General features: G+C 42.5%; 1 protein-coding gene across 3 annotated transcripts; it reads left to right on the forward strand.

Moving 5' to 3' along the window:
* The first annotated feature begins 115 nt into the window (after positions 1–115).
* NAA50 (N(alpha)-acetyltransferase 50, NatE catalytic subunit) lies at positions 116–21,657 on the forward strand. Of its 3 annotated transcripts, none has more exons than XM_027894111.1 (5): positions 116–271; positions 13,469–13,602; positions 14,081–14,200; positions 15,133–15,199; positions 17,658–21,657. In XM_027894111.1, the coding sequence occupies exons 1-5, from the start codon at positions 264–266 to the stop codon at positions 17,836–17,838; spliced, it is 510 nt and encodes a 169-aa protein (XP_027749912.1). In that variant the 5' UTR covers positions 116–263; the 3' UTR covers positions 17,839–21,657. The 3 variants fall into 3 exon arrangements, with proteins under 3 accessions (XP_027749912.1, XP_027749911.1, XP_027749910.1); XM_027894110.1 differs by having other exon boundaries at positions 117–271; positions 13,466–13,602; XM_027894109.1 differs by lacking the exon at positions 116–271 and adding an exon at positions 10,035–10,133 and having other exon boundaries at positions 13,466–13,602.
* The last annotated feature ends 707 nt before the right edge of the window (positions 21,658–22,364 follow it).

The following is a 22,364-nucleotide window of genomic DNA, read 5'->3' on the forward strand; positions in this document are numbered from 1 at the left end:
TGCGCAGCGGGGGCGCGCGGAGGGGCGGGGCGGGGGGCCATGGCGGGCGGGGCGGGGGCGCGCGCGCGGCGTGAGGTGAGGGGTCAGCGGGGCGGGGCGGGGCGGGCGGAGGCCCATGTGGAGCGGGAGCGGGAGAGGGATCAGGAGTGGGAGCGGGAGGAGAATAAGCCGCCCGCGCTGAGCACGGCGAGGCCAGAGCTGCACTCGCACCGCCGGGCCCTGCACGCAGCCAGCGCGGAGGCCGGGCAGGCCGCGGACGCACCATGAAAGGGTGAGTGCGGGGCTCGGCCCGGGCCGGGCCCGCCCGCGTCGCCCGGCAGCGGAGCGGGAGCGGGGCGGGCCCGGGCGCCGCGGGCGGGAGGGAGGCGCGGGGTACCGAGCGGTGCCGCCGCCTCGGCACTCGTGGGGTGTCGCCGCGTCCCTCCCGCCCTCGGGGCCGGGGCTCGCGGGGGGCGAGTGCTGGGGGCGAGTGCTGAGGGAGCCCTTCCCGCGGGGGAAGAGCCGGCGGCGCTACCGCGGGAGCGCTTGGGGTTGGGCAGGAGCTCCCCGCGGGAGCCCCTGCGCCTTCCTGGCCGTGCCGCCGCCGGAGCGGGCGCGCCGGGGCCACGGGACGCGGCGGCTCCGCGTGCTCGGGGGGGATCCCGCCCTGCGGTGCCCGAGAATCCACACAACGGGCGGGGATGCGGATCCGGCTCTCGCCCCTGCCTGGCCGGGCAGCCGTCCTTGTGTGGCAGTAGCGAAGAAGCGCCACTCGGTCTGTGCAGAGAGGCTGCCAGCCTCGGGTGTGTGTGGTTTTGCAGCGCTATTGTGTGTAATGTTCTCGTAGCACTTTTTGTCGGGTTTTAAGTCTTTAATTGCTACGTGGAGGATGTGCGGCGTAGATGGATGACAAACGAGCTGTGTTCTGTGTCACGTTTCTGTTGCACGCTGCTTTCGGCCTCCCGTCACTTCTCTGTGGCTCTTGAAAACCGGAGATTTCAGGCGTGGTTGGCTGAAACACTGATTTCCTGCTCAGTGTGGGCAACGAGGTGCCTTGTTTGAGCAGGAGACTGGAGGCCTTTAGACACTCCATTCTGCTTTGGTGTCAGATGACCTGTCTGACCTTGTGCAGGTCACTTTGGGACAGGTTTTTCAGTGTTGGTTAAATCTCCTAATGTTTATTAATTTCAGCATCAGTTTCAGCTCCATGAAATGTGATCGTTCCACTCCTGTACCTCACTTTCTTCGCTCTCACAAAGGAAGCTTTCCACAGCTGCTTCTCAAAAGAGCATTAAACCAGTCCCCTTGAAACTGGTGTTATGCAATGATGGGTATTATTATTCCAGTTTGGCAGCTTAAGGCAGGGTGAATGGAAGCTGAAGCACTTAAGCTTTTACTAAGAAATGGTAAGGGGTTTAGCTTATTAGCAATTGGGGTGAGGTCACACAAGACTGCTTGATAACAGACTCTTAGCTGTTTCTTACAGTGTGTAAGCAGCTTCAGGCATCGTGGAGGGCTGGCAGGTGTCTGTAGAAAGAGGCTCAGCGATGATTGCAAATAAACTGACTCTCAGCTGACACTAAATAGGTGTGTTTGGGGTATTGCACCTGCACTGCCCTGCGTGGAACGGGGCACCCCCACTCTTAGTCACCTTGTAATGAGGACGGTGGAGTTTGTGAGGAGAGCGGCAGCAGGATTAGCCCAGGCGAGGTGGCGGTTGATGTGATTGTTGTTCCACAGCGCTCCCGACGGAACTGGGTTTCCTTTTATCCTTTGTTGACTGTCCTGCTGTTTGCTACAGCTTAGCCTCGCTTTGGCCTTGTGTCAGTTGTGGGACAGGGTTACTGGGACCTAGATGTGTGAGGGGGAAAGCAGCCTGGGCATGTCTGGCTGGAGCCGTGGGGGTCTCCTGGCAGGTCACAGCCAGAGCTGTGCAGTGTGCTGGGGTGCTCCTCAAGGGACTGAGCCTGGCTGTGCTTGCACTGCTCAGGAGCTCTCATTTGGTGGACATCTTTACCTTTCATAACTTTTTTTTTTGTTTGTTTAATAAAAAGCTATGGAGTAAAAACCTACATACCCCTCTTCTACTTCCAGAGCATCAAACTTTATTTCTGTTACTTTACTTTCACTTAGAGGCAGTTTTATCACTCGTTCTACTTCAAGACTTATCCTTTGGGCTCTGTACTCTGTGCTTTTCTGGTACTCCTTCATCTCTTTGAAGAGATATTCCTGTCTTGCCAAAACACTGTTAGCACCACGCAGCAAGTTCTTGTGCAGAATAAATTCATATTCTTGTGCAGATTCTCATATTGAATCCAGGTGTTCTCTAAAATTTCAGATGGAGGCAAATACGCCAACAGAACTCAAATTGAAAAATAACCCCATTTAAATACGAGAGACTCAAAGGACTAGGGAATATTTCAAAAGGAATATATAAATTACACAGGAGTACTTTGAAACAAATCCAAATTGTTTGTCAAGTTACAAAGATCGGTGAAGATCCTTAAAGTACTGTCAGAAGATGGCTCCAAAAATAGATCTATAACTTCAATTCCCCACATACAGAAACTGATGTGCTCGAAGGGATCTGGTCTGTCTTCAGTACTGAGTCCAAAACTGTGGATAAGTCCTTCTGAACAAACTGACTCCATCTGAGTACTTTTTTTGGGAGTGTATGTGTTGCATTGTAATCCACACCTCAAAGGGCAGGGATGATTCTGGGGAGTGCTAAGACACGTAATGTCATCTGTAATTATGAAGAGTCTACTTGGGCAGAGAAAGAATTTAAGAAGAAACTGTCAAGTTCACTGACATTTTGAAATTTCAGATCTAAAGGATTCAGATCTAAATGTGTTACTGCAGCCCTCTTTCTTAGCTCTCTGAATTCAAAATAGCACATAGATGTGTGTTAATAATGCATAGCAGGTTGTAGTGTCTGTGACTTCCTCTACTAAGGACCTCTGGTTTCAGAGATTTTTTCTTTCTCAACTGCTTAAAATTTTGTGAGTTTTCTCTTACTTGGTGAGTTGAACAGCTTCTGAACTGGTAACTGCTATTAGCTCACACCTGGTTTTACTGGTGATACTTGCCTTTATGTTTGCTCTATCTTCACCTTCTAAATTATTTTAATAGTGTAGACTCTCATGTTTCCCTCTTTTTCTGAAACATGGCTTGAAAAAAGGAGGTAATTCACTGTTCTGTTGGTGAGCCTCATGATTCTCTAGAGATTCATTTATTTTTTCATTTATTGTATTCCTAAATGTTGTTATTGTTAGTTCTGGAATTCGAAAATCTATTTTAGAACTGGGTTTGCATGAGGAAAAATACCAGTGGGAGGGACTTGAGTTCTACTGTGTGTAGTAATTTGGCTGTTTTTGTAGAGCAGATGTAAATAATACTCCCTGCGCTTTGCTGCTTTGAGAATGTTGATTCACTTGTTGCTCAGTGGCTTTGGATTTTCATTACAGTCCTTAAGATACTGGTTTTAAGGAGAAGACAAAATTTTGCACTGATTCTCAAGCATTTGCTTATTGCTGTCTGTGACCTGTTGATATCTTAAAGTAAGGGTACGTTTCTGGCCTGTTTCAGTTCAGATGAAACCTGGGAGACTAAGGCATCCAACCTTCCCTGAAGACCACGTTACACGAGGGTTCTGCAGGACCTGCATGCTCCATTGTACGCCTGTACCCGCTGCGTGACCGGGACTGTCAGATACACTGAGCACGTAGTGCTTGTTCTGAGCAGGGCCCAGTGCCTGTGATCCTGTGCATATGCGTTGTCACACTGACCGAACTTCAGTTTTGATGGGAAACACCTGTGGGATTGTAATGTGGCAGCACGTGTTGAGCCATGTGATGAAAAACTGATTGAAACAGAGAGCAGAGGGCTGTGTGTTGAAGCACTGCCTCAGAAAGTAAGGTCCAGTACTTTTGAGTAAGAAATTCCTGGAAGACTGCCTCTCACTTCTATGTGTTTACAGTTATGTCTCAGGTTTTGTAGTTTCTAAGGAACCTAACTTGCTGCAGAAGAGTCCTTAAGGCTGCATGTTTCATAGCAGGTATCTGCTGCCACAGAGACCTTCCTAATCCAGAGGCTTTCCAGGCTAGTGCTATTCTGGCTGCTTTTGTAGGAGAGACATCACAGCTGGGGAGTACTGAACATAAAGGAAACATAGCTAGTGTTTTTAAAGTGCAGGGAATCATTATGGTAAACTCTGGTATCTCTGCTTGTTTGGCCAGGATTCACAAAGTAAACCTTTCAAGGTCCTGAAGCTGTGCGTGTTTCTCACGAGAACAGGGAGGTTTTTTTCTTACCCTGAGTTACTATGATGGAGTTTGTGCAGAGCTGTTGATTTGTTTCCATTCGTTAGGCACAGTGCTAGGCTTAACGTGTTTTGGAGGAAGTTTCAAGTTTGAGAAAACTGCTGAACTGTCATATGCACTGGAGACAAAAAAAGGTAATTGAGCTTGAAAATCATTGTTTATTTTTAGTCTTTTTCTGAAGCTAGAAATGTCAAAGTATGAGCTATACTCTGCATTTAATTTCGTGGATGGTAAATTCAGACCTTGCCTATATGGATGCTTACAAATGGCTTAATAGCTTCTAAATGAGTTATAAAAAACTCAGTACAGTTTATTATAGGTGCTTTAACCTGATTTATAACTCTTACCCTTTTTGAGTTTAATTCCATAACCAGATTAAGACATTCCACAAAGTAGGAAGGATTGGGAGGGTAGGAAGGTAACATAGGGGTTGTGGCCATTTTATTGAAGGACTTTAGAACCCAATCTTGGCTTTTTAGTGCTGTTTGACCATTCAGTTCTTTTTGCATGTATATGTGACTTGTTAATATGAAAATTGGCTTGCTAGTTTGGGACACTTCTATGAAAAATATAGTATCTTTAGTTAATCACCAAATACCACAGACTCTGCTGCCATCTCCTGAGGACAAGAAATGATGCATCTTCCTTTGCCACATTAAATCTTTTCTTAAATGGGGAATAATGGGTGATGGTTGAGCCAGAGGAACACTTTTATCCAAGTGGAAATTATTCAGAACTTGAAGAGCCTGCCCATTTGGAACCATCAAAAGTGTTCAGCCCAATAATCTGAGAAGGCGCTAGATATTTTTACCCAGAGGAGGTGGAGGAGAGAACAGATGTTGGATCTTTGTTTGAGAATCAATAGGAGAGAAGTGCAGTATTTCCTTGCATCCCTACTGCTCTGAGTGAGGCAGGCAATATCAGGACTACTTTCTGCTCCCTGCTGAAAGAGGGGAAGGGAAAAAGTGGAGTATGTGGAGTTTTAAAGAAGCAGAAGTTTGTCAGGAGGAATTACTTGTCAGTAAAGAGCACAAATTAGGTTAAAAATTACAGTTAAAGGAGACTTGTTTGGTTTTAGCTGTTTAGGACAAATTTTCATTTGAGAGCAATTATTTCTTATTGAGAATTGGGAAGGGGGGGAAATAGCTTTTTTTGCTTCTAAGTTAGGTGCTTACAATGATTATTGCTTTAGAATTGTTTTAAGGTAGACATATAAAACTGATAGTACACTCTGTAATTTTTCACAATATATTATTAATATAATTTGTGATTTGAACACCTTAAAAAGTGCACCAACTCCTGGACTGACATCCAAAGGCAGGAAACCCATGAAACCCTGACTTTATTTTTAATTATTCTAATGGACATAGGCATTTGTAAGAAAAGGTGTTTCAGTAACCTACAGGAATAGTTTGTGGGAAGCAGAAAAGTAATTTTCTCCTGATATGTCAATTCTATAGTTTGTTGTCTAATGTAAGTACTAGAAGTGCCCTCGAGCTATATTTTTGTAAATAAGGTACTTTGTAAACCCAGCCTCACTTCTGTTTTGAATTTGAATGTAAGCCCGTGTTCTTACCTGATGATCATTAGGTACTTCATGAACACAAGGCAAGTGAGTGTTATAATTTTTGTATCTATCTGGGGACACAGAGAATATGGAAAAGGGCAGTAATCTATAAGATGTCTCAGGATACAAGTAATGGAGACACAAAATTATTTTTGAGCGAAGCGTTTTCAAACTAGTGAGTACTTCTGCTTTGCAATCATGGATCAAAATCTGACCTCTGAGCTTACTTGACTAATAAGGAAAAGTGGTTAGATGAGCATCGGAGAGTTGGGATTTCTGGCAGCTCTTTATCTGCTGTATGATCACAGGCAAGTTGTTTCATCTTTCACCTGACTTAGCTGTACCTGGGATAGGAGAGTTAAAATCTAGGCCTTGACCCTGCAAGGTGCTCTGAAGCATCAGAGCGCTATAGGCAACTAAATGATGTATGTATGGCTGCTCTTCTGTTGTAGGCCAGCTGTATTTATTTGTGATATTTTGGAGTTTGAAAGTTCTATCAGGTGGGCATGGTGATTCCTGGTTTTTTGTATCCAGCTGCAGAATGAGATCACTTTTAATTTTCTTAGGAAAGTTTATTTTTATTTGACACTTTTTGGAGTGACCTCACTACCTCCCCTTACACTTGCATAATCTTGACAGCTGATGTGCTTCATGATTGTGCTGCTACTTTAGTTTTAGGGTTGTCTTTTTGGGTGGGGGAGGGTTTTCTTTTTTTGAGATCACAATTGAGCCTAAGTTTGAGGTCTAGTACAACTCTTACAGAACTTTTTCGAGCTGGAAAAACTGTGAGGCTATTATAGCATAACTTCACTTCTTGCATGTGGAGACTGGCCAGTTTACTTGCTTAGCTTTCTTCCATATATCACTGGCCTTCTGCAGGCCAGCATACAGCCAGAAGTAACTTCCAGCAGGGTATCAGGTGTTGTGCAAATGCATGTTTTCAGTAGTAAATGGGGCTAAAGAAGATCAGGGGACTCAGAAGCAAATCGGTAAGATTTTTCCATGCTAGGTTTGTACGTATCCTTCTGGTTTTCTGACAAGTGAGGCAGAGTAGGTACACAGCCCACAGATCTTGGAGATAATTGAAAACATACTGGTCTGCCCACAAGAAGTAGATTAACTTGTGTGCATAGCGAGACAGCTCATCTATTAAAAAAAACCCAAACAAAAACAAAGCAACCAAAAAAACCCAACAACTCCTGAACCCAAAACACTGGAGAAGCTCTTTTGGCCTTGGAGTTGACTCTAAGCAAAGCCACACCCTTCAGGTCTGTAGCATTCATCGTTCTGGTTTGGTTTTATTTTATGAGTGGATTATCCTGTCTAGACTCCTGCTTTGACTTGGAAGCCGGAATAGAAGCAATAAAGCTTAGCCGGCCACTTGGCAGGTGACAAACCTTCTCTGAAGTCCTCTTAATTCGTTAGGGCCCATTTCTCTGCGCTCCCTCTCCTGACTGACAGTACCTCAGTAAGTTTTGCAAGTCTCAGATACAGCTCTGCTAAATTTAGCAGGCCAGATGCCTTCAATAAGCCAAGCCCAGCTATCATTTACGTGGAGATCTGTTTCAGTCAGGCACGTCCCTCTAGGGAGAGGCTTGCACTATTTAAAGTTGAATGAGACTGAGATTCTTACAGCATTAAGAAACTCAAGATTCCCCTTTTTTCTCCCTGAGGTTCATTCTAAACTAGTATTCAGCACTTGATATTCCCTGGGACTGAATTTGTGTTTCCTCTTGAACTGTAACTCTGGAAATTGGCTGCTTCTTGAGCTGTCATTCTGTGTAGCAGTTCTCCTTTGGGATATGTTGAGCAGCAAAAGGCAGTCTTAGCGTAAGTAACACTAGTGTCTCATTTAGCCTCTGTTACTTCCACCATTATAAATTGAAGACATTGTAGGAAAAATAGACTGTGTTTAAATAACAGGCCTGTAGTAAACTGCAGGTAGAGGAATGCAACTGCATGGGGACTAGTTGGAATTGCATTTGTTTCTACAAAAAGTGTGAGGTTTTTTTCTAGCCAGTGCTGAAGGATACTTAGGGCACTGGCATGCAAGAGCAGGAGTGTTAATGCCAATGTTCTGGGCATGCATCCAGTTTCAGTAACTGGTGCATGTCACCTCACTAAAGTCACACTTCCATTCGGATTTTGTGGATCACTCCTCACTTCTGCTCTTACATCACTAGGCAGTGTTGTTGTGAGCTTTTAATGGATAGCAGCCTTATGCAGCAGGAACCAGTTCCCTTTACTAGTGAAGTTTCAATGTTTTTTCCCCAGTAACCAAGTCACAGAATGCTGCAGTTGTGAGAAATGCAAGGATCCTAGGATATTGGTGCTAACAATGCCAAGGTTGTGGGTTCAGTCCCTGTATGGGCCATTCACTTAAGAGTTGAACTTGAAGATCCTTGTGGGTCACTTCCAACTCCGAATGTTCCGTGATTCTGTGGTATGTCAGGAAAAAAGCTTCTGGTAGAGACAGGAAAAGCTTATTGTCATTATACAAGACCATAGGAAGCGTTTGGGGTGCTACCAGCAGTTTTGATTAGCTGTGTTTAAGGAAAATTAAGTTTTAATTTGAAGGAATGTGAAGAAGAGCTAGTATGAAAATAGTAGGATTTGCAAGCCAGTCTTAGAGGAGGCCAGGAGCTTGGCTTTGGTTAGAAGAAAAGTATAAAGAGATCATAACTCTGAAAAGGCATATGTGATGGGCATTATTGGTACCCATCATCTCCAGACAGCATATAGGTAGACTTGAATACATTTAGGATGGAAATGAGAGGAAAGCCTAACTATGGGAGTAATGGTATCTTGGGAACAGCCTTACAATAGAAGATGTTTAAGTGGCTTCAGAGGGCTGTTATTCCAGCAAGGAAAGGGTATGGATTTGTTGAACACTGTAGTAGTAAGAGACCTGACATGATGACCCAGGAATCCCTCATTCCTCCATGTTAAAAGTAGTTGCTTGGGATGGGTGCTTGACTTGTTCCAGAAGTTGAGATGGAGTACAGTTGACTATTGCATGCTCCATGGAGTGCCATTTGAGATGTAGGGTGTCAGTAGTGTGTATCTTCTTAGTAATATTATCGGCATCATAGAATCAAATAATCTGTTAAGGAAGGGCATGTCCCTTCTGGGTGCTTCAGGCTCTGTACACATCTTTATTTTCTGCTAATGTGGGCTCATACATTTATTTTTTTTCTTTGCAACAGCAGAGGATAGGTATTTCTGATACACACGCTACTGAGTGGGAATGTATAGGACTGGCCTAATCAGACCTTAGCTGACAAGGCAAACTTACTTACCTATTTGGCTGAGAGGTAGCTTGAAGAGGCAGGTGTAGCTGTAAGTAGCTGTTAAAAACAAACAAACTAAAAATAAAAAGCCCCACAAAGCTATTTGATTTACTCCAATGAAAAGAAGGGAGTGATCATTTTGTATCCTTTGTTACAGGTGCTTTGACTTGGATATTTGGAGTAGTTTTTTTAAGTCCTTAAAGGGTATATTGTTCTGCAAATGATAAAGTGTAGCACAATATCAGCTAGACATGGTATTGTGTTCACAGATGTACTGACAGATCTGTATCCTCATGCTGCCCTTGCACAGTGCTTCCAGGTTAAACTGGGGTAGGATGGCACTTCTGTTCAAGAACCAACAAGTTCTGCCTCTGGCAACTTGTTTTCTCTTTATGCTGGTGAGACTTGTGTGGTGAACCCAGTCAAGGGACTGATGTGGGCTAAAACTAAACTTTTCTTTTTTTGGCTAGGTTAGTTTTAATTGGTGTTGGTTCACCACATGGTTGCACAAATGTTTGTGCCAAAAAGAAGACAGGAATGTGTGGCTTGGGGACAGCAAGACTGCTGCTTTTGGCAGCAGTGCCATCTTTCCCATGATTTTACTCAAGGCCACAGTGGCACTTTTGCCACACTGTCCTCAGGCAAAATGATGAACTCTCATGATGTGGGTCTTCCTTTCCACATCCTCATTTAGTTTGCCCATTAAATGTTTTTGTGCATAATAGATGTGCTGATTTAATCAGCTAGTACTATACATTAAAGCAATTTATGGTTTTAGTGCATACTATTTAAACAGATGTATTTAGCATATTGATTTATGCTTCCTGCAGTGTTTCTCAAACCCTTTTCATATTTTCCTCCAGGATAAAATATTGGCCCTGGTGCAACTCTCGAGCAGCGAGGAACCAGCTAGTGACAGAGCACAGGAGGCAGGCAGCAGGAAATGGCAGGAGGCAGCAGTGAATGTGGCAAGTGGTGAGAGATAGAGGGGGGGAAGTCTAAGGGCTCAAGAAAATCTGTCAACAAGCACCTTTTAGAAGCCTACTCCTGGAGCTCATTTCTCTGGCCTGATGCCAGCCTCAGGGGTGATGTCTCAGCTCAGCAGCTACCAGCAGCCTTAGACTCTGCTTCTGCACTTATTTATTTATTGTCTGTCTGAAACCTTCTTGGTGAAGGTCTGTCTTCTGGCCATGGTCCTTTTCTTAGACATCCTGCCCTGGTTGCCTGTGATAATATATCTGTGTCCTGTTGCACTGTCATCATAAATATTTCATAGCGACTGCCTTCTAATGCCTCATTTGTTTCATTAGTAACTAATTAATATTAAAATAATATTAGAAAACACTCTACCTGATGATGGTCTATGTCAGAGATTTTTACTCAAGTATCGAAAGGGACTTGCTGTATAACAACTTTGCTGTGAGTTCACCACTTTGCTGTGAATTCATCATGCTAGCATTGCTGATCTGCTGAAGCTTGGAATTACTTATATAAAAAAAAGTATCACCAAGGTTAATATACTATCATTTGGAGAAAAGGTCTAGGCTTTCCATGACTAAATATGAGTATGAGATTTGTCTCCTCCCTCGCTGACCTTCTACGCTGCAGCTAATCTGACCTACCTGGGCAATTGAGACCTGCTCCCTTTGGTTTCCACTCTGATGCAGATGGCAGCAAAGGTGGCTGTTCAATCTTCTCATCTCTCCTAGTACAAGGTTACTGAGGTGCTCTGCTCCAGCAAAACTCTCTCACAGATAGAAATATACCCAGGAACAGACATGCCAGTTTTATTCCTGCCCTTTGTGAGGAAGAGGTAGCAGCATTGCTGGTTGGGATTAGAAAAGGGCACAGCTTTCCTTCTGTGTGCCTGAAGAAGTTCTGCCATGCTAAGCTGAACAGCAGGGCATAAAGCAAGCATTACAGTTTCTCCACCATCCAATAACTTCTGTGTTGTGAGGAGATCATCCTTACTAGCTCAGAAGCTACTGTGTGTTGGAATAGAATTACCAAAGGGACTCAGACAAATGGCAAACATGAAGAAAGGCGTCTTGAGAGCAAAAATAATCTAGGAGATGGAAAAGGTTGTGAAACAAAGGGCTGGCTGTGGTAGGACTCACAGAAAAGAGATACTACAGACTATTTCAGTATGATGGTTTGGTAGTGGTTTATAGCAAGAAACTTTAGACATATAACCTATTGTTTTTACCTGTAGTATGCCTGGGTATCTTGACATGGATGAAATGCAAGAATATGGAGTCTTTTGCTTCGTTTGTCATTCTTGAAATCACTGTTGGAGAACATGCTATCCACGTAGTGAGATGTCTCTCAGGAGATGGCTGTACAACTGAGCAGAGCTCAGGGGCAAAATACCAGGATTTACTGCTTAGCAAGTGCCTTTGCAATTGGAGGAAAAAAGGTTGACATGTGCAGTGTGATGGGGGGAGGATAGATGAGGAGCTGCCTAGAAGACTTTGCAAGAACCCACACTGACATGAGATGGTTGACATTAGGGGGCTTTTTAATCTCTTTGGCAGATGTGTGACAAAAAGGTTAAAGTCAGCAAGTTGATATGTAAGTGCCATCCTTTACTTCAAAGCAGTAACTCAAACATATTAATGTCGTGGAGAATTACAAAATTGTCAATTGTCCATTTATGCTTGGTGGTCCTCTAAAAGATAGGCCCTACTTACAAGTTGTGTAGCTTCTGTAGGGAGCACTGGGGAGATTGTCTGATCTGCGTCATGCAGTGGTGAGCCTTGATATCTCTGCAAAACTGAGGACTTTATTCTTTGCTGTAAAAAGAGGAAGTAGGTGTGAAGGTAAGTTATGGTTCTTGAAGTGAACATTAAAGGCTCCATTCCTGTAGCTTTTTCTGATAGTTTTGCAGGCTGCCCTACAATGCCCAGAGAGTGTTGTGCATTTATCACACATCATTGGTAGGGACAACTAAAACTGATATCTGGAGTCTTAATCATTTAAGGGGGTTTTTATGTATAACCAAGGTTATTAATAAAACAGAGACAGATTATACTCTGCATTGCTTGTTACAGTTCTTGAAGACAAAGAAGTTGTTGGTTATTATATCTTCTTTGTGTCACTGTGTTATTTAAATTAACTTGTGCTGTTGTGTCCTAGGCATTAACGTATCTGAACAACAACCTGCCTAGGCACAAGAGACACTGGAGATGGAAAGTAGCACATTACTAGAATGAACTTCAAGCCTGACATACAAGGATCTTAGAAAGCTGCTTCTTTGAAAATGGAGTTTGACTTTTTTTGAAAGGCGAGCAGTATCTCTCCTGCTGTTTGGGTAGAAAACAATCTGGTTGCCCATATGTATTCAGTAAAAACAGGGCTGAGGTGAACTGATAATTCTGTGCATTTCTAATTCCATGTGTATTGGCTTTGTACCTGCCCTCGTATTCTGGTGACCATTTGGGAAATGATTTTGATTATCTTGGGTTTTTTATTTTTCATTCTTGTAGACCTTGTTAAAACTGCTTACATTCACCCAGGGCCAGCTGATCTCTTAATTTATTTTTCTTTAGGTTTTTTTTAGGTTTGCTTCTGTGTATGGAGTGTTTCTGTCAGGAAGTTAGTATTAGAAAAGAGAGAAGCTTGGTCTGTTTGTTCTCAGTTTAATTCAGTACTGGTATTTTAAAGTTGTGATTCTACTCTCAGTGAGCAGGAAGAATTACTTGATTGATGATCGTAGTAGATGCAGATACCACCTTGAGAGGGGCACGCTTGCATGTTGACAGGCCTAATATGTTTGCTTTACACAGTATTGTTGCATTTTAGAGAAATACGTCTAGTAGTGACTTTGTCTAAGCATAAGCTTTATATTGATAGGTGGTAAAATTAAGGCTGTCTATGAAGCATGGATAAGGACTTCATTTCCTTGGTCTCTGTTCTAGATTTCTGTTCCTCTGGTATTTTCTTTTGGGGTTTTCCTTTCTTTCCCCTTGTGATCTTGATGATCAGGGGGACAATTAACAGTATACTTCTGCAGAGATTCGTGTTCTCCTGTTCTTCACCCAACAAAACCACACATGTGCTATGGTACAGTAGTGTTAAGTGTGGCCTGAGATATCTCTGACTATAGTACTTACTGAAATTAGGTTTGGGAGTTATATCAGCCACCAACATAAGACTTAATTGTATAGGTTGGACATGGCAGTTCAAATGTGTGTTGAACTGATGATTAGGTGGGACAGTTTTCTAAGCATAAATAAAATAACTAATTTTTTGTGTCCTTAAAAATTTTGCAGTGTGTCAGATGTTAAGCATGTTTTGATTTGTTCCAGTAGCCGGATCGAGCTGGGAGATGTGACGCCACACAACATTAAGCAGCTGAAGAGGCTAAACCAGGTCATTTTTCCTGTCAGCTACAATGACAAGTTCTACAAGGATGTACTGGAGGTTGGCGAGCTAGCCAAATTAGGTACAAGTGTTCTTGCCGGTAATTGTGGGCTGTGGTGGCAGAAGTGCTCACTGTTGCTGTCCATAATGGTTTTGAACAGCAGCTCCTTCTATTTTGTTGGTTTACATCACAAAAAATAACATTTTGGGAACTTCAAAAAAAGCAGCAGTCCCAGCCTCAGAGGGTTTGTGTTCTAAATAGATTACATCCCACTGGGAATAGGCATGTTTTCTGTTCCAGCAGAAAACAATTGTGTGCTGCCAGCTTACCTCCTGATGTCACTGCTGGTTGGTTTGAATGGTAATGAGCATCCACTGTGTTAGAGCACCACTGGTAACTTCACTCCTAGTGTGAATCCACAGTATATGATATTTTATCTGGATGGGACAATTAGCAGGAGGGGAGGGAGGAAGATCTAGGATGTAAATGAAGGACCTGTGTGTATAGTTGGAGATTTGTGACTGATAACCCTTTCTTTCTTTCTTTCTTTCCCTGGCAGCCTATTTCAATGATATTGCAGTGGGAGCAGTGTGCTGTAGGGTGGATCACTCCCAGAATCAGAAGAGACTCTACATCATGACACTTGGATGCCTGGCACCCTATCGAAGGCTAGGAATAGGTAAGGAGGATCTTTTGTATCCGAGTCATCAGAGAAACCAGATTGCTGTGCTGTGCACCATTCTAAATGTGCTTTCAGATTTTTAAAGGTTAGTGCACTTTTGGACCACTGATTTCTTTGGAAGAGACTTAGGGGAAAGAGTATGATTTATTATGTGCTCTTTTTCCCCCTCTCTTTCAGAAATGGACATTTTCTAGAATTTTTTAATTCAGGATTTCAGATTATTTTAATCTTAACCATATTATCATACCATGATGTAAATACTCTGCTTCTCTGGATGTGAAAATTCATGCAGAGAGATGAAATAATTTGTTAGCAGTATGTAGCCAGTATGCAAGTCGTACATAAACGGAGCGCAACATTCCTTCATTGGCTTCTCCCTCCACTCTTCTAAATGTACAAATTTTCTGTTTATTTTGTCTTTATCACTACTGATCATTGCTGCTCAGGGGTAGTACCTGGTTTCTGTCTATACTGCATTTTGTTCTTTGCTCTACATTGCAAATACATAGGCCAGATTTAGCAAGAACTTACAGTAACCCATTTGCTTTGATCAACTGGCATGAGAAGATAACTTTATTTTAAATTATTTTACTAGGTCTTTGGTAGAAAAACTTACCAGTGCTCTCACTGCTTTATACATTGTTTTGACCGTATTTTGAGGTGAGTTTGAGACCTTGAAGCTAGTATTAAAATATGCTTCTGGGCTGTTGTGGGGTTTTTTATTTTCTTCAAAGCAACAATGAATTAAAGTTTGTGAGCAGTCAGAGACAGTGAAATGCCTGCACACTATTACTTGCCTTTCCTACTTTTCACAAGCTCTGTCATTTTGGTCTACCTACAGTTAACCTGCCTGTCCTCAAGAAAGCACCTAGCTAAGTACTTAATTGTGCCTTTCTGGTTTTCTGAAGTATCTGTTTACCTTTTGGCAGGAACTAAAATGTTGAATCACGTCTTAAACATTTGTGAAAAAGACGGCACTTTTGACAACATCTATCTGTAAGTAAAGGAGTTATACCCATGTATTTTCTGAGAGATGACAGAGGTAGAGAGGGAGCAAAGGCAGGGAGATCCAAGAGCATTTTTAGTATGTATTTCAGTGGGGTCATACAAATTATTTTAAGAACTAGCAAGAAAGCCAGGAGTCACGTTCTAGGCTTGTTGTGTGATGCTGAGAATACCAAAAGCTTGTTTGCTTTACAAGGGTTTTTGCAAGATTGCTGAATTTGAAAGTGGTTTAGTTACAAAATGATGTTCTAGAGCAAAATTACACTGTATGACCAAAAACATCTTTTTATAAAGGATTTTATTTTTATCCTGCAATGTTGCCTTCAGTCTTGCATGCAGTTTTGATGCATTTGCCATCTGTCTGTTGTGACAGCACGCTGTGGGTTAGAACATCAGATCAGAGATGCTTGCAAGCACTCAAAGTTTACATTCAGTAGTAAGGCCCAACTGCTATTCCCGTTCTTGCACACTGACAGGTCAGCTATTTGTGCAGCAGCACAATAAACTAGATCAGTGCCCTGACCCAGCTGAGGAAGCTGTTTTCAGTTTTGTTTCTGGGTGTTGTTTTTTGTTTTAGTGTGGTTCTGGTGAAGGTTTTCTGCTGTTTTCCTTTTTTTTTTTCTTTTCAATCAACTGCACATCTGCACAAGCACTTGGCATGATGCAGACAAGAGAAAAAGCACCAAGGTAGAGGGCAGCCATCCTAATAGGTCTCCCTGGAAATAGAAGCCTGAAATCCATAGATGCCAAAGCCATCCTTCTCCTCTGCTGCTGGCTTCACACTTCATCCTGTGCATCGGTGTCTTTTGTGCAATTACAAGTGAGCTGATGCAGTTTTTGTGGCCTGATCACTTCTCTAAGCCAGCTTTTTCCTTGTCCATCACTACCTGCTTACACCACTACACACACGATGCACTGCTACAGATAGTCCCACAGCAGGTACGGCGTGAATGGACTTGTGCTGCCGCAGAACTACACCCTGAATTCTTGCCAGGACTGTTGGAGATGCTGAGTGAGGAGTGTTTCATACACTGATACCACTATAAACGGAGTGACTTTCTCCTCAAGCTTAGTCCACCTCTGCCATGGAGGTTCAAAGTCTTCCACATCCTCTACTGTTGTTTATTTGTGCTACCTCTGTAAGAGAAACGTGTTTTAAAGAGGAGTCTGAGTAAAGCTGCTTATGGCTTGTATTCCTGCTCTACTGCCTCAGAAGTGGTAATGAACCTGCTAATGGCACAGGGGCTTTCGTTTTTGCACGTTGCTATGCACAGTGAAGAGGCTGTTTGCTGGTTGTAATGCACAAAGCCAAATCCTTCGTTACACTTCCCGGAGTAAGGATTCTGGAATGATAATAACCCCCAAAACTGGGCATAACAAAGTTCTTTTAGTGGCCCATTGATTTTATTACTATGTCTGGTGCTTGTGTATATTCTGTCTATAGGTGCTTGTGTATATTCTGTCTATAGTATTTATGCAGCTTAGCACCCAATTTAACATCAGTGCCTAAGTTTGTCATTATTATGAAGTTTCCTTTTAGCTATTTGATGCTTATTGGGCTTAACACTGAGATCTTTTATTTTGTTTTGCTGTTGCTTCCAGAGTTGCTTTGGTTCTATGGTTATTCAGCGTGTTGTCATGACAAAGTGATTCATGAGTTTGTGTGGTGTCCACTGAATTTAATGAATGCCTTTTGAGCCAAACTTTTTTTTTTTCCTTTCTTTAATTTTTTTTTTTAATAAAACTTGTGCAAATAGATGTCCTAGTCACTTTGGATGAAGCACTGATGGCTGTTTGTGTTGGAGGCCTTGAACTCTTGAAATTTGCTAGCAAAGTCTGTAAAACTCAGGGTGAAATAGGTGAAAGGGGCAAGAAAGGGGAAAGGACTTTTTAAATCCACAGGGATTTGTGCTGCCATAGGTTTTTTGTGAAGACAGAGGGGTAATTAGAAATGAGCAAGCTGTTAAAAATCATGTTAAACACAGTTGCCAGTTTTATGTTGCAGTGTGTTGGGATCACCACTCAGATGATTCCTTTGGTCATCTGAGAAGTGTTTATTACAGGATGTTAAAGTTGGCCCTACAGTGAAACTCTGTTATGTATTTCCACAAAATATCTGCCATTTCCAGATTAAGAAAAATTGTAATTACTGAGGGTAGTAATGCTTTAGAGTCTCTCTGCTATCTTGTATTCCTTAAAAGAGCTTTACTGAGGGGAAACATTTACTACTATTGGTTGCCATGGGCCATCCAGAAGCTGAGTTTAAGCTCAGAACTGGTTTGGGAAGACCAGAATTTCCAATCCTCAATTTACACCATTGTCCCTGTCTTTAGACAGCTAGAACAGCTAGAAGGAGCTAGGTAGCTCCTTTTCTTATCTTCTCTTTGACCGTTCTGGGTGTGGAGGCAGAATACTGATACCTGTCACTCTCTTCTCCCTTCTGTCCCAGGCATGTCCAGATCAGCAATGAGTCCGCAATTGACTTCTACAGAAAGTTTGGCTTTGAGATCATCGAGACGAAGAAAAACTACTACAAGAGGATAGAGCCCGCAGATGCCCACGTGCTGCAGAAAAACCTCAAAGCCCCTTGTCTTGGCCAGAATGCAGATGTGCAAAAGACCGACAACTGAACAAAACCCCAGCGGACATTTTCTTGCACTTGCTTGTCGCCAAATAAGGAAAGAGAGGCCTCTTGATTTTTTTTTTTTTTTTTTTAGGGTTTTTTTTTTTTTTTTTTTTTTTTTTTTTTTTACTCCACCGCTTCATCCTAATTTTTTTTTATTCCTTGACCTCTCTCCAACAAAATGTAATGCTTCTTCCAAGGATTGTCCAATCATGTTTGGGGTTGGGTTTTGGTTGGTTTTGGTTTTAGTTTGTTGGTTTTTTTTTTTTTTTGAGCTCTCCTTTCTGGTGGGGTTCTTTTTGAGGGGGCTTGGTTTTTTGTTTTCTGTTGGGGTGGGAAAAGGTGTGCAGATCTCTTTTAAGTTCGAGGTGTGGAGGGCTTGAGCAGGTTATCCTGATGACAAGTTTCCTTCAGAATTACTCTTTCAGTAAGCAGAATGTAAATCCAATGGGGGGAAAAAAGGCAAAGCAATATCTTGTCCTTTGACTCCTACATTATCGTGTTTTTTATAACCTACAGGGTACTTTACTCTCCCCCAACCTTTGAATGTTACTTCAGTACTTCCCACTCTTCCTCTTAAACCCCTCCCCACCTCAAAAAAGTATATTTAGTTCTTCCCAATATTTTTGAGTATGGCTTTTTCCTCCATCTTTTGCTGAGAAGGGTGGGCTACTTTACCATACCTTTTCACTCTGCCTGGGCTGATCTTTTTGAATGCTTTTTTAAATACTCCTCACCCAAGCTGGTGCTACACTTCTTAACTGACTGAGAGGAGGGTTTAGTGTGGTCTTTGTGGTTTGTTTTTTTTTTATTTTTATTTACCCAACTCCCAGCAGACTTCTGCCAGAGTAAAAGCTAGATCTGGTGCTGGTAAGAGTAACCTTGTAAAAATACAGATCCTGAGGCAAGACCCTTGCTTTAAAAATGGGTGAAATGCTGTAGGGCTCATTGAGAGCTAGTTTTACCTGTGCTGTTGGGATGGGAAAAATGACTGTGACCACCTTACCAGCTTTGATCACGTAACCAAGCATCTGTCTCCAGTTTGTTACAGCTACTAAACCTGTAGTGACACATCTAGAGATGAGGCAAGGGTTGAGGAAACCAGGCAGCAAGCTGAGAAGGCGGACACGAGTCTGACCCTCGTCACATAGCTTTGCAGGGGTCTCCTGGGTTTGCCTGGGGTTGGCTTGGCTTGGCTTGCTGTGTTCATGTGCTCCTTCAGGAGGAGATGGTGAAGAACTGCACAGTTTGCTCCTTTGAGGATTATTTTCCCCTTTCCCTGTTCAGTAGTAATAATGCAGTTCTCCTCTTGTGAGAGGGTGTTCGTGGAGCACCGGAGAAAGCAGCATATATTAGAGCATTTTATGGGTTTGGAAAATAGGCTGACTGGCTTCTTCCTAGTACTGTAAACTTGAGGCTACAGTGAACTGTACTAAGCTCTGCTTTGCATCCTTTCATGCTTTGTTTGCGTGAATATCAGTGCTCCTTTCCTATGCACTGTTGCCAGTGATTTTATGTATGCCAATATAAATACCAACTTGAGCTTGGACTCTTCTCCAAGCACCTGGGAAAGTGCACTGAGCTGAGACAACACCAACCTGCCCCATCCCCCAAGTAGATGCTGAACTGCATTCCTTTCCTGTTTGCTTTTTAAAATTTAAATCTGCATCTTGAATTCATCCGCTCTGAAAGCCTCCAATCTATAGTGCGCATTGCAGCACACATCTGGTTAGTAGGTGCTGTCCAGTCATTAGAGGGTGACTTGGGAACCAAGGATTCCAAGAGTTGTGGTGAGGCAAGGGATGGCACCCCTCATTGCACATTATGTGGTCTTTGATATCCAGGGGGTGACTACATGAGCTGCTACGGAATTACTCCTTCTTTCCCAGAGGTATGTAGCGTTTGTTGGAGTGCATCTTGACTGACCTGTGCTGGAAAACAGCTGCTTAATTTGCTGGGTTTGCACTAACTGAGTCTTGGGGATGGGCAGATCGTTAAGAACAACAGCCCATCTGCGTGGCCTGAGCACCTGTGTTTGCAACACTCGGTGGCAGACTCTGGCTAGAAAGATGCAAACGGTTCCCTTGGCCAGAGGCAGCCTAGTTTTGACAAAAGTTTATTTTCAGTAGGGCTAGGACCTGCTTACGGTCATTATATTGGCAGTTCCAGCATCTTTCTAGAAGGGGGTGTATTGAAGCACAATTAGCTTGTCATATGCCAACATAGTTTCCCTGGCCATCTGTAGACCAAACCAAGAGAAGTATGTGGAGGGAGAGAGAGAGATAGTATTGTATTTGAGGATGTTTGTGCAGCACAGCTGTAACTCAGACCATAGCTGCCTCTGGTGCCAAGCAAAGTGCTCTTCATTCTTCTAGAACTAAGTGGTAAATGTTTGGGTTGGGTAGATGGGTGTGGGGATATGAACTCTTAGGATTTGCTGTTGTCGTAGGCTTCCACAAATCAGTGTGTTTTACAGACAGTTTTCCTTCAGGTTTAAAAGTACGAGTCTGATGTCTGAACTTACTTGGATTAACCTTTGTTTCTGTCTCTTTTTGCTTTGGGCTGCCATCATTCTATGAATGTATCCATGAAAACAATTCTTAAAGCTCCTATTCCACAGCAGACCTGCCTCATTGTAACTTCTGATAAAATGTTTTGTAGGAGGTGGAAGAGAGAATAACCACAAATCTAAGACTCCTTTTCCCAGACTATTAATCCTGGAAAACAGTTGTTGAATCTTGAATACAAGGTTTAATCTCAATCTCACAGAAAGCTTTGTTCCCTGTACATGGATAAGGGCAAGTGAAGGTCATTAGTTCTGGATGACAAACAGTTGTATTTTATTAGTATATCAGCCATGGTGAGTGAGGGAGGAGAATGCTGTATCTTAGTGCTGTTACCCAGAGACACTGAAATTGTGTGAAGTATGGGCTTACTGCAGAGAACTTCAGTTACTTTGGTTGTTGCTCCAGCAGCACATCCCTTTAGCTTGAAAATAGCAGCTTCTGAACAAGTAAATTTTTCAAATGTTGGGAGTTTCAGTGGGGAAAAAAACCACCAGCACTTCCTGTTTTGGTGAAGATCTAGCAAGAAAAATGTGTGTGACTAACAGCTTTAGAGTGTAAATTGTGTATATACAAGTTATTCCTGAATCTCTGCAACTGGTTTTGTCATACGTCGGTTGAAATATGAAGATATTATCTACTAAAAGACTCCTACTAGAGGAAACCATGGTACAGGAGAAAAAGAATCATCCAGAAGAGAGATCCCTCGTTTTTGGGAGGGGGAAGGGAGAGAATTTATTTTGTGTATGCAGAAACTGGCTGAGTTTACATGATGCAGCTAATGGTTAAACCTGCCAACTAAATATGACATATTGTTACAATTGAAACAAACTTATGTGATATTTCGTTAAATCTTGATGGTGCCCTGTGTCTAGTAAAAATTTGATTCCCCAAATTGTTTTATTCTCCCCCATGTTGTAATCCAGGGTCAGCTGCTATGCACAAAGTCTGTGTTTTGTAAAGTGTTTGCTGACTTGGATGTTTCTTTTGAATCTGCAACTGCTTCCTAATTAATTTGGCTAAGACCACCCCTGGTCTCTTGAGTTCAAGGTTTAGTCAAAGGTATGCTGTTACGCAGTTTACAGATGAATTCTCCATGTTACAAGTTAAGTTGCAGGGGGAGCAAATTCTTTACAATAAGATGGTCCATTTTAATCTATATCATTGCCCTTGTTGTACATCAGGAGCATGTTTTTGTTTTTCTCAAACTCTTTAGAAATACCGTTCAGAATAAACGTGCACTATTTGAGTTATGTCATTTACAACTTGTCACGTGCGATTTTTTGCAGTACAGCTGTTTCCCTCTGAAATCAGATACAGAATATTCCTCAGATGTTCCATAAACTGTGTAACACAGAAGATTTGTAACATCAAGTGTGTGTTGGATTGCTGTGATGAATGCCAAGGGTGTCTGATAACTGAGGAGAATGAGGTCTGTTTGTTTGTCTTCCCTGAAGTTATGAGCTGTTCCACAGAAATCCTGTCCTGTGGGGTGGAGGGGAGCATAGGAAGAGGAACTGTCCTGGAATATTTTTGCATTGATTAGTGAGCAGTCTTGAAACAAACAGACCAGGTGTTAAGAACTCTGTTTTGGGCTTTATAGGTTAAATAATTTGAAGTATTCAAATTAGCTGCTAGTTATTACAAATCTTGACAGCGATCTTTGAAAAACTGTGGTCTGTACTTGTAAAAGTAACTGGTCTTAAGATGCAGCATGTACTCTTCCACAGTGACTTTTCTCAGAAAGATCTTTAAGTAAAACTCATCTCTCTTTCTACCTATTCCAATCTCTTCTGTTAAAGCCATTTTTTTGTTTGTAGTTTCATTCTGCTTCTCTCCTGCTTTGAAGTGCCATTTATGAAGTGATGAAGTTGCACTCTGGCCCAGGTTCTGGGGGAAAAGAAGTGTTTCTCTAAATGTTCTACATTGGATTCTATTCAATTTAAGCTCCTTTGAAAACTTCTTTCTC

Source organism: Empidonax traillii, unplaced genomic scaffold (genome assembly GCF_003031625.1).
Source record: "Empidonax traillii isolate 1590-97213 ecotype Southwest subspecies unplaced genomic scaffold, ASM303162v1 scaffold418:size511083, whole genome shotgun sequence".
NCBI classification, from domain to species: Eukaryota; Metazoa; Chordata; class Aves; order Passeriformes; family Tyrannidae; genus Empidonax; species Empidonax traillii.